At 29.5% G+C, this 12,212-nt stretch overlaps 1 protein-coding gene and 1 long non-coding RNA gene across 6 annotated transcripts in view; one reads left to right on the top strand and one right to left on the bottom strand.

Annotated features, from left to right (window-relative positions):
* Positions 1-2,579: 2,579 nt before the first annotated feature.
* The window catches only part of LOC145197487 (protein SAND-like), a 54,610-nt gene continuing 44,977 nt past the window's right edge, over positions 2,580-12,212 (bottom strand). For all 5 annotated transcript variants that reach the window (XR_016450182.1, XM_090080198.1, XM_090080201.1 and 2 more), the window contains 4 exons: positions 12,084-12,150; positions 10,272-10,383; positions 5,226-5,424; positions 2,580-2,756 (listed from right to left, as the gene is read on the bottom strand). Coding sequence is in view for 4 of the 5 variants with exons in the window: in XM_090080198.1 (XP_089936324.1) it covers positions 2,712-2,756; positions 5,226-5,424; positions 10,272-10,383; positions 12,084-12,150 (423 nt within the window). In the remaining variant the exon portion in view is untranslated. The remainder of the gene's footprint in view (positions 2,757-5,225; positions 5,425-10,271; positions 10,384-12,083; positions 12,151-12,212) is intronic.
* LOC149891972 (uncharacterized) lies at positions 3,043-4,865 on the top strand. The gene is made up of 3 exons (XR_016450188.1): positions 3,043-3,164; positions 3,303-3,385; positions 3,509-4,865. It is a non-coding gene; the product is annotated as an uncharacterized LOC149891972 (long non-coding RNA).

The following is a 12,212-nucleotide window of genomic DNA, read 5'->3' as shown; positions in this document are numbered from 1 at the left end:
CATTATAGGTACTATTAAAGATGTAAAGCTTAACAACATATCTATTAGATCAGCAGCAAAAAAGCATGGCATTAATTACAGAATATTAACACGTTATTGTAAAAAAATTATTATTACTACCCATCACATGGTTCTATAACAGATCTAATTGACAAAAATCAAAACTCCACCTGCATGAACATTATAGGATACAAAAGTCAACAGATATTGCCAGACAAAGTAGAAAAAGAACTTGTCACATACCTGTTGTGAGCAGCAGAAATTTATTTTGGTTTAACTCCTACTGAAGTAAAAAAGCTTGCTTTCCAGCTTGCAGTTAAAAATAATATAAAAATTCCCAATTCTTGGGTTGTAAAGGAACAAGCTGGTAAGGATTGGTTTACAGGATTTATAAAGCGCCACCCAAATATTTCCATTAGGCAACCTGAAGCTACTAGTTTAAGTCGAGCAACAAATTTCATTAAGCAGCATGTTGCATTATTTTTTAGCAATTTGCGGCACTGTATGCAAAACTACTTGTTCTCACCAAATGACATTTGGAACATGGACAAAACTGCTGTAACTACTGTACAAAGACCTAAAATTGTTGTTGCCAAAAAAGGATTAAAACAAGTAGGAGCCATCACGTCAGCTGAAAAAGGAACTCTTGTAACATTAGCATGCACAATAAATGCTATTGGAAATAGCATTCCACCTTTTTTTATTTTTCCTCGTAAAAACTTTAAAAATCATTTCCTAATAGGAGCACCAACAGGAAGTGCAGAAGATGCCAATGCAAGTGGTTGGATGAAAGAAGAAAACTTTGTAAAATATCTACAACATTTTGTAGGCAATACAAAATGCACTAAAGAAAAACCTTGTTTATTGTTGCTTGACAATCCTGAAACCCACCTTAGTATTTAAGGTTTAGATGTGGCAAAAAAAAAAAAGGAATAGTAATGCTTACCTTTCCACCGCACTGCACGCATAAGTTGCAGCCCTTGGACAGGGCAGTTTATGGTCCCCTCAAAAAATATATAAATACTGCTATGACTTCATGGTTGGTAATGAATCCTGGAAAAACCGTTACAATATATGATATTCCAAAAATAGTAAACATTGCATTTCCAAAGGCTGTATCTTCCCACAATATTTTAAGTGGTTTTGCTGCAACAGGTATTTACCCATTAAATCCTGATATTTTTACTGAAATTGATTATTGTCCTAATTATGTAAATGATCGCCCTGACCCACCTTGTTCACAGCTTGATTTAAATTAAAAAAACTGTAAACCTTATTCAATGCAACCAGAACCAGCAAATTAAAGGTTTAAAGAATCTATTCAGATGTTAATACGACAACTTTGTTTACTTTTATTTTCTACTGTTTTTATTCAATTCTCTTACAACTTTTATACAGAAACAAAAAATTCTCGAGGGCGTAATTATGTACAAAAATAGCGTATGACTTGACTAACAACTTACATCAATTAACTTTAATGACAATTTTATAAAACTTTAATGACAATTTTATAAACGTAATAATAAAAATTTATAACGATCAACTATTATCACATCAGATACCAGATAATCAGGTAGACATAGCAATAGAAGATCCAATTGTATCAAATAAAACCTCTAATCAGGACCCAATCACACCATTAATTTAAAAAAATTCAATCATACTACCTGAGAGTATTAGGCCTCTGCCTAAAGCAGGTCCAAGGTTAGCATCAAAAAAAAGCGTTCATCTATGATTCTCACTAACTCACCGGTCAAAGAAAGGCTTGCTTATTACAGAAAGAAGAAAACTTGTTAAAAAAATATTAATAAGAATCGTAAATCATTTATGAATGGAAGTAAAAAAGAATTGATAAAGTCAAATTTTGCCAAAAAAAAAGAATTGAAGAGTATCTATGGATTTATTTATAGAGTTATATTAAATATATATATATATATATGTGTGTGTGTGTGTGTGTGTGTATATGTGACAACCAGCCCCATAGTATGTGACAACCAACCCCGTGGGTGGGGTTGGTTGTCACACGGAAGAGGTCTTTGATAAATGATTTTTTAGCAAAAAATATCTCACTCAATGTCATAAAAATATTCTAATAGTTACCGGAAATAGTTAAACTACTTTTGTGCAAAGTTTGGCATTGATTTGATGAAAGATAAAAGCTGAGCAGTCTAAAATGTAAAGAGTGTGACAACCAACCCCACTCTCCCCTATTGAAAAATTTCTAGTTTCACGTTAACAGGAATATTTTGCGTAATAACCAAAATTTAATTAAATTATCACTAATGCAAACGTCTCCAAACTAGATTTGTTAAAATTAAGACTTAATAATTTTTTACCCTATCTCTCTTAAACTACAAAATTGTCCCCTGCGTGAATGTACATTCTACAGAATTTAATCTCCAAGGTATACTTTTAAATATAACAGGATACATCCACAGAGTTTCAACATAAATCTTTACAACATTAATTTTTTCACAATAACAGTGCACGATTAATTATTTTTTTAATATTTCGTGGGACAGACAGGACAAGGAGGATGAGGTACGACAATAATGCAGACGCAGAAAAGACCCTTAAACTACTGAAATATGTTATTAGATGCAATAAATTTTCAACTAATTTAAACTACATCAGTCATATTAGATAAAAAACTATTAAATGTTTACATCATTTTTCATTCTAGTCGGAAGTTGCGAACCACAATTCCTTCTTCAAAACGTGTAGGAGTTTACAATAAACAGTAACTCTTCCTCTTTCTAAAATAAAATTACTTTTTTTGTCAACATTTTTAACATTTACTTATTTGTAAGTGTGATTATTTCTGCATAAAAATATTTAAACAAAAAATGTTTATATTTTATATACATATATATTTTTTTAATATTGATAAAAGATTTTCAGATTTTAAAATTGGTCTAAAGTATCCTTAAGTTTTGTTTTGTAAATTATTTTTGATAGCCACTGCAATATTTACTCAACTACTTTTATACAAAGGAAACAAAATAGAAAATAACATAACAAAACAAAGCAAAAAAATGCATTGAAAGCATCTCAGGTTGCTAATAGACAAATTAATAGGTACGTGCGTATCCGCCTATTTTCAGCACCGATTTTGTAATCAAAATCTTCGACCATTTTATCATAGCGTACTTGGCGTATGTGTTGTAAGAATGTATTTTGTTGTGTTATTTTTTAGAACTTAATATCAACATTTTTAAAAAAAAAAAAATAAACTTCATTTTTTTTCGCATTTTTTTTCTATTATTGAATTTACTGTTCTGAAAAACTTCGTTGTTGTTCAGATATAGAATTATTATCAAATAATCATGTGCACACTTGTCATCTTATCAAGCAAATCATGTGTTTTTGTTTAAAACAGAAACAAGTAAGTGATTTCTGTTTTTGAAAAAAAAAAAAAAAAAAAAAAAAAAATTTAAACATTCACTTAAAATTTTTTTTTTTCACTTTAAAAATGTTAAAAATATTAATAAAAATTTAACATTTTAAGGTATGATTGGGCCCAAAAGATCATGTGTTTACTTTGTGGTGCAGCAAAAAAATATCTAGCATCAAACTTCATTGCCTTTACAAATAGACAGACTGTAGAAATGGACATTTGCTATTTATACTCGTAAGCAATGATGAATTACATAAAATAACTATCAAACAAGTCAATAAGCTTTATGGTTTTAAGATTTGTAAAAGTCATATTAAATTTATTGTAAAGGAATCAAAAAACTTGGCTTCAATTTTTTAAGAGATTCTAAATGTTTTGTTGACTTTTGCAACTAGCCTTTCTTGTAACAGCATTGCCAGCAACATAGTCATTGCAGTCAACCTGAGATTCCCTTAAACACATTTAGTGTTTTATCTTTATCTGATTCAAGACCGTCGTTATCCAGACTAAGAGTTGATCAGTGGGACTCCTAGAAAAAAAGTCCTAAAACGGAGGTTAAGCATTTTGGCGAGTGAAATTGCTACCTAATTAGGAAAGCATAAAGAGGAAGTAAAGGTGTTAAAGAATGAAGTTAAGGCGAAGCCAAGATTTAAACATAAAAAAACAAGACAATAAGAAGTTTGCGGAATAAATTCAAAGTAAGCATAAAAGTAAAAATAAGCTTCAAATTGCAAATTTACGTTAAAAGAAAACAGCTAGAATTTGCCCAAACAAAGCTGTCTTATGAAGAAACCATCTTATGCCAAAAACTTGCTGAAAAGAGTGTGGAGGTTTATGCCCTAGAGAATGACACACTTATGTTACAGGAGAAGATAGAACAAATGCAGCAAAAAGATAAACACTTAAAAGTCATAAGAAAATCTCATCCAATATTAGGACTAATCTATGACATGCTGGCATGTCAGGTTCCTGCTCACTGTATACCACAACCTTTTCATAAAGTTGGAGAACACATAGATATATGACATTCCACATCGCACAACCATGGAGTAGATGATACGTGAGCTAGGTGCTATTTCAGAACTCCAGACTGTTGAAACATCATTCTCAACAAAAAATTACCCTTGATTGATGCTACAACCCAAGAACCGGGTCATGTAAATGTTGTGCACTTAACTGAATCTTTATACATGGTTGTAGCAATTAATCAACTAGCTGGAGGTAAAGCTTATGATTATATGAGTCATATTGCAAGTCTGTGGATAATCTTCCTAAGTTGTATGGTGACTTTTACCAAAAATAATATACTGATGTATGAAGCACTATTATTACAACATTACTAACACAATAACTAACAGAGTGGCAGTGAACCACGCAACGATAACAAAGTTAAACTGTCACCTTCACCCCTTGGACACAATTTACATTAAACTTTGTTGTCACATCCAATTATGCATAAAAGCAAAAGAATGCTATTTTAAATATTATATTATTATTTTTTTAGTTAATTTGAAAAATTCCTTTAAATCTAATTGTCAGTTTTTGTAAAACCAATTTTGTACTTATATCATACTTTTGTATTTTTTATATAAATTTGTAAAACTCTATTGCAAATTTCTTTAACTTGTTAATTTAAGCTTAATAAAGGGTACTTAAATTTTTTTTTTTTTTTTAAATCTTGACTATTTTATCATCAAAAAACTAAACCGATATTATAAAAATTTTGCCCTTGTATAAACGTTCTGAACACACTATAAATTTTGTTAAACTAATTAATATTAATGTTCTTTTCTTAAAAATCTTATCAAATGAAAATGTAAAATTAAACCTTAATCCATCTTAGAAGACGATTGATAGCATTAATAGCTGTGGATTTAGTTGTCAACGGATTGAAGGCTGCATATAATTCAAATCCTGAAGTCACCCAGCCAAGAAGCATTTCTGTTGACAGTGAAACACAAAGGATTTTAACAGGCCTGGAGCTACCATGAATGCGATGATGAAGGTAGAGGTATAAACTGAAAAGTCTTAAAAAAATACAAAAATATAGTCGATAAATTTACAAATAACAATTAGCAGTACAACAGATTAATTAGGTTTAAAGTCTCGACACATAAATGAAACCTTTTTTAATATCAAAGTATTAGGCTTGCAGTTATCACAAAAAGGTTTTTAAACTCTGAATGAATATCATAAGTTTTTAGATAAAAATATATGAGAATTAAAGTAATAACGATTCTTAATTTTCCACTAATTATCAAAGTTCCGAAAGCTGATTTTATTTTCGGGCATTATTACAAATCATAATTTAACAAGTGACTAAGAATAATCATAAACTAAATCTTTGGATATTTGTAATCATAAAATACAGCGCTAATTATAGAACCTGATTGTTTCAAAAATTATCCATATTTCTTGCAAAACATAATATCAAACTTCATTTTATTCTGACAAGATTAAAACCATTTCTATCTTTTACAATACTTAACTAAGCAGCAGACAATCGACAATCAAAGTTTTTCAAACTCGATAACGATCAGAACTCTTAGTGCAATCGGAAACCTATACCGAAACCGATATAATCTAAAGGGAAAATTTCGAAGGTTCGATTAATATTGATTATAAAATCGATCTAAAAAAGAGACTTTTTTTCCTAAAACCGATGTAAACCAATTAAAATCGATCAAAATTATCAAATGCAATTATCAAGTACATTAACTATTATTGATGATTAACAGACAATTATGGATAATCTAGTCTGTTTTTTGAATAAAAAAAATCGCAATTAGTTAGTCTAAAGTAGTAATGCAAACGATTACTACTTTAATTGCTAGACTTTATAACCATTGATGGTTTAAAAAGTCTTCAGAAGTCTTAAAAAAAATTTGATCGAAAATTTTCACATCATAATTATCAAGCCCTTAGATTCCTGTAAGCCTCTTGGGTATTAAACTGTCTCCTCTTTTCCTGAGTATATGCTTGGTTGAAACTTCCACATAAACTCTACAGATTGCCCATCGCGTGTCAAATGTGTAAATCTCATTTCAGAATAGGTATCATTTTATGTACTGGAGATGAATCATTTTATGTCCTGGAGATGATCCTTGTCTGTAGATCTTCTTTCTCCCACTTTAAATATCTAAAATTTTGTTGATAGCTAACTTTCTATCGTTTTCATAGCTGAAACACAGCAGCATTTGTGGTATACTGAAACAAAACTAAAATGATCTTTGAGTGGATGAGAACACCTTATCAAAAAACCTTTTTGAATTCTGAATTGCTGCAGCTGATAGGGTAATTTACCTTGAACCCAAGAAGGTTTAATTTTAATCTAAAACCAATAAGGGATATTATCAGCCACAATAAACTTAGTGATGAACTTAAGATTTTCAAAATAATTGCCGTGGATGTTAAGAAATCTATAATCAACAAATTGTTAGTAATAGTCAACCATTTAAAATGTGAAACACAACCAATTTGTATAAGATGAAAACTAGGAGGCAAAACTCCAATTCTAATTGCACAATCTTAAAACCATAAGAGTGATCTGTAGATACACAATGAATTGTTGTATCAACCAGTGAAAATAGTGATTTATAAAAATATTGGTTCAAAGAATGGATTATTAAATAAATCAAGGTTGATATCATAAGTAAATAAATTTTTCATAAGTTTTTATCTACCCATTTTTATTTCTTTTATTGGTTTAAATCCAGATCAAGTATGGAACCAATAACACCTGACCACGTGCTGTTTTACATAGTTTTCCCATCCAATTAAAAGATGCCTCAGTGGTAACTCTTTGTTTGCAATTATCTAAAAATTGTTTTCTTTTACAGTTTCTGAGAAATTCATATCCATATTATACACGATAGTTAAATTCTTCCTTTAAAAGATTTAATTTTTCCATTCATTGCTGGATTGCCAAAAAAAATTTGCAAAGTTCAGAAATGATCCACCTTGTGCTCTGAAAACCTGACTACGATTAACAACTAATCTTTTTTTGTAAGCAATTCTCAATCAATGAAAACCTCTGTTGCAGTTGCATCTGTGACACAAGTAGACACACCATCTTTAAGAGTGGAGGCTTATATAGTAAACAAAATGACAAAAAAATAACAATTAACAAGTAGATAAAATAAATATACATGTTAAAGGCCAAATTTGCCTTTTTTTCTGGTACAGCCTTGGCTTTTCTTTATTTAATTTGTTTCTCTTTGCGTAGCTTTCTGATTTCTTTATCATGTAATCCAGTGTGAAGCTTGTTTATCTTATTTCTTGACAATTAATAAACTTTACATCATCAATTTGCAACTCTTTAACACTAGAGTAGATAGTATAAAACATAAAATCATTAAATTTTTAGTGATATGCAAACAAAAACAAACTTTGCTTTGTCATTTGAAATAAATTACTAATCAGTGTAATTTATCCTTAGGAAGAATAACCTGATATGCGTGATACAGATAAAAATCTACAACAGGCGTAAACATTTTGCCAATTTTAAAGTAGCTTGTTGTAAACTGTAAAGGTCGTATTTTAGAGTTTACAAAAATGTCTTTTATTGATAAGTGGGTGTGAAAAAAGAAGAAAGTAAGAAAGAGTTTAGTCGCCAGTGTCAAATTTCAAAAAAAGAAATTTGTTTCTATGTCTGCATTTGGAAACCATTTCGTTCTTTTTATTCAATAAGATCCCTTCTTGAAACATTATAATCATGTACTTCTCATGCAGGCATAGCTTGCAACTTTTTGTGGCCGGGTTGTACGGTTTGCAGTGTTTGATAATTTTCCACTCAACAATAGGTGTGAAATTTTCTTTTCAATATTAAAGGATTTTAGCTGGTTTGCATGCCTTATTTTGAATGGTGTTTTGCTGATGCTGTAATATGTTTTTTTCTTTCATTTCTGGGTTGCTGGAGGAGATGATAGTTTGGTAGACTATGTCTCTTGTAAGGCAATTCTGATGTAAAGGACACTTTATTTTATCCATGCAATAACAAGTTTTTTCTCTAATATTGGGATTTTTTTGCAGATATTTTTGCAGAATGTTTTGGTTGTGTAAATTTATAATATCTTTTATTCTTGGCATGCAGCCGTAACTCACTTTAATGGAATTTCTATTGAATATTTTATGGAGTTTGTGGTTTACCGGAAAATTTTTTTCAACCAGATTTAAAAACCGCTTTCCTATATTTGTGCAAACATTTTTGCTGTAAGGAGGATTGAGCCAGATAATTTTTCGCTAACAGATTTTGTTATTAACAGGTTATAAGTTGGGAATGTATTTAAGCTTTTGGTTGTAACCTGATTTTTTTAAGACTTCCTCGTACATATAGTAAGAAATTTTTAAAGATGGGTTTGCTAGATGAATTGGCCGCCAATTGTAGCTCGATGGAGTGCAGAATCAGCTTTAAAATGTTAAGTGGATGGTTGGATTCAGCATGAATATAACCTAAAACATTCTCAGGTTTACTGTAAGGCAGGAAAGAGTAGTGATTAATTTTAAGTAGAGTTTGTATTTTTTTAGTTTCTGGCATTTTTAAATTGCCTTTTGAGATCTTCATAATGGTCCTGTTCTTTCTTTTGTTGGTCACACAAGGTTGTTATTACATTTGTTGTAAAAAAATGAGTTAATATTACAAGAAAACTCATAGCATTTAATACCTGTGAAATCTCTGTTAAATAAAAAAAACAAAAAACAAACAAAGAACCATAACAAAGTAGTTAAAACTAACAAGAAGTGTTAACAATCTACCTGTCATAAATGGCCTTCAATAACATATTTCAAGTTACAAAGCAAAAGGGAAAAAAAAATTAGGTGATCACATATGAACTATGTAATGCATACAGAAGAGTTAAATTCTTTTTAGGGTTACAGTTTTAACATTTTAACAGAGTTATGTAAGTAATCTTCAAGAGGTATCCAAATGAAATTATTTTTTTTCTAACTCATGTGGCCAAAATATTTTTTGTACAACAAAGACCAAAACAATATATTGCCCTCCAAAAAAAAATTGTAAAAAACTGTTTGTGGCAGATAATTGAGGCCAATCCAGATAGAACATCAAGTGACTTCCATCAAGTCTAGATATACAGAACTGTGATAGACATAAAAATAATTGCAATAGACATAAGCAAGCACAATCAATGGATGTTCCACATTCTTTGTCTGATTGGAATAAAAAATGATGCATTTAGACAGCAATTCCACTGTTTTTTTATAGACAAATAATCGTGTGGCTGAATACTATCATGACAGGTGGTGAAAAATGGCTATTTTACACAACCATCAAGCACATGTTCAAACTCTACACAACAATGCTCACTGTTGTATTGCAAGATTAACTCATGAGAAACTAACAGAAACTGGGAAATTTTGATCCTCCTGCCATATTCTTCAGACCTAACCTTAATAGATTTTTGTTAACCTTTTGGTCATAAAAGGTGTAACTTTTGCTGAAAATGATAAGTCTTTAAGAATGATTGGGTGATTTTTTCGCATCCATACCAACAGAATTCTACAAGGATGGGATCCATGGCTTATTTGATAAATAAAAGAAAGTAGTTGCCTCTAACTGCAATTACTTTGGTGATTGATACATTTGTGTATTTTTGTTTATTTTGTGTATATAATAACATTTTTAAAAAATGAGAGAACTTTGAGTATTGCATATTGATTCCTATTCCTAAAAGCCCCAAGAACTTTTTTCTTCTATAATCAACTTAAACTCTGAAATTGCTCAGAGTTTTCAGGGATATCTGCTTCAACAAAATTGGAGTTTTTAGGAGAACCTACTTAAAAAAATTTACTCAAACTTTCATAATATATCTTTAAAATTATCATAACCTTATTAAAAAAATCAAACAATATAAACCTTTCTTGTTCTTCATCAGAAGTATAAGGATGTCCAATTGCAGGAGAGGTGAATTGGGCAGTACTTCGTGATTTATAGACAAAATGTCGCAATTCTGAGATACCTACTTGTTCTAAGAGTTTAAAAAAGAATGTTTTTTCAGGAATAAGTTTTATGAACATTTTAGTTTATTATGTTTATATATACTCTCATTAGATGAGAGAACAAATTAACATAATATGATGTATTAACATAACATCTTTTTGAAGACTAAAACATTTAAAGTATATATAATTAAAAAAGATTTCCGCAAAAATCAACCACAAGTTTACAAAAAAAACTTTGATTGCAGCTATGGAGTGATTTGGTTTAAATACTAAATTCTTCACTAAACTAGCAGCAAAACATGTCATAGAGAAAAAACAATGTTGTCATTAAGTTAGTTTCTCTAAACAATACATACTTATTTTTTTACCTGAAAAACTTAAAACTCATTTTTAAAATGGGCAAAGAATTTTAATGAGAAAAAATGTGTGATCAGAAACATCCATAAACAAGATAAAACCTATAAAGAAATTCAAAATACTGTTCAACTTTCACCTCCCATGGTTGCTAATGTATTGATGCTTTTGAATGTTCAGGTTAGTCACTAATAAAATTTTTAAAAATCATTTAAAAAAAATTTTTTTGTATTGTTTAAAAAAATCTGTTTGCATTGTCAGCCATGAACAGCTCCATTAGATTTTACTAACAGTATACTTTACAAACTGTGTAGCACAGCAGACCAAAAATCAACATTTGGGCGGTTTCTTCTACTATGAAGTTAGACCTATGTTTAGGATTTAAGGTAAAATGAATTAATATCTCCAAAATAATATTCTTCAAAAAACCATGCTAGCCTGAGCTGAGTATAAAATGCCTTTAAAATGGATATTTGTACTCAACTATTAAAAATTGGTTTCAATTTAAATTAATTCAATTCAAATTAATTAAGATTCAGATTTTTGATAAACCTACATAGCCATCAGACATGAATCCAGTAGAAAATATATGGACTGGTATTAAAATAGCATTTTTAAAAAAGAAACCCACCAACTGAATTTTGGGAGGTTGTGGAATTTACTTATAGTATGTTATTCTAACTGAAAGAGGTGTAGATAAAATGCAGTGCCATTGTTCAGCTATTGTTAAAGATAAAGGAACTGTACTAAATATTAACATATCCTTTTACAGTAAAACCTGTTTTTTGAAAGCGTCCTTTGCAGATTTTTTATAATTCAATTCTTTGTTGCTAAAAAAAGATAATACACTCTTTGGGAATACCTTTAAATTAACTACTATTATTTATAAATTCTCCATACATCAACTAAAGTTCAAAAAATGGAGCGAACTAGTCCAGCCATTTTATGAAACAAAAACAGACCAAAATGCAGAAACCTTCAATAAGTTGTGTATAAGGAGTATAAAACTGGTTTTCAGAAAAAGAGACTCATCAATTTATTTTAGTCAGAATAGTCAATAGAATATTTGAAAGACAAAAATTTTTGGAACTATTGGAAGTTAGGAGATTAAATTTTGGAAATCCTGGAATTTAGGAGATAAAATTTTAGGGATTTTCACATGTTAATGCAATTAAAGACCAAAAAAGGAATTTTATTTTAACAGATTGCATTCAAAAAAAAATCAATAACAAAAGTTAACAAATCAAATTTAAAACAGTATTTTATGTAAAGATCTTATGATTCCATAACATAATAGCAAATAAATCATTCCCTAGTATTTATAATAAAAATATGAATAGTAAAGAGTAATAAAAATAATGTTAAAACTTACCAATTTTGTAGTTATCAATTTTAGCTGCTTTTGATAAAGATTCTAAACACTTGTACTTTTCTAAACGCTGTTAATTAAAAAATAACATCAGAATAAATAACAGAAAATTTTCAGCTAAAAATAAGTAAT

The sequence above is a fragment of the Hydra viridissima genome, unplaced genomic scaffold (assembly GCF_058129835.1).
Source record: "Hydra viridissima isolate aposymbiotic clone 2 unplaced genomic scaffold, HvirCarnegie_v1 scaffold_2, whole genome shotgun sequence".
NCBI classification, from domain to species: domain Eukaryota; kingdom Metazoa; phylum Cnidaria; class Hydrozoa; order Anthoathecata; family Hydridae; genus Hydra; species Hydra viridissima.
This window is presented reverse-complemented; position numbering and strand designations above follow the sequence as displayed.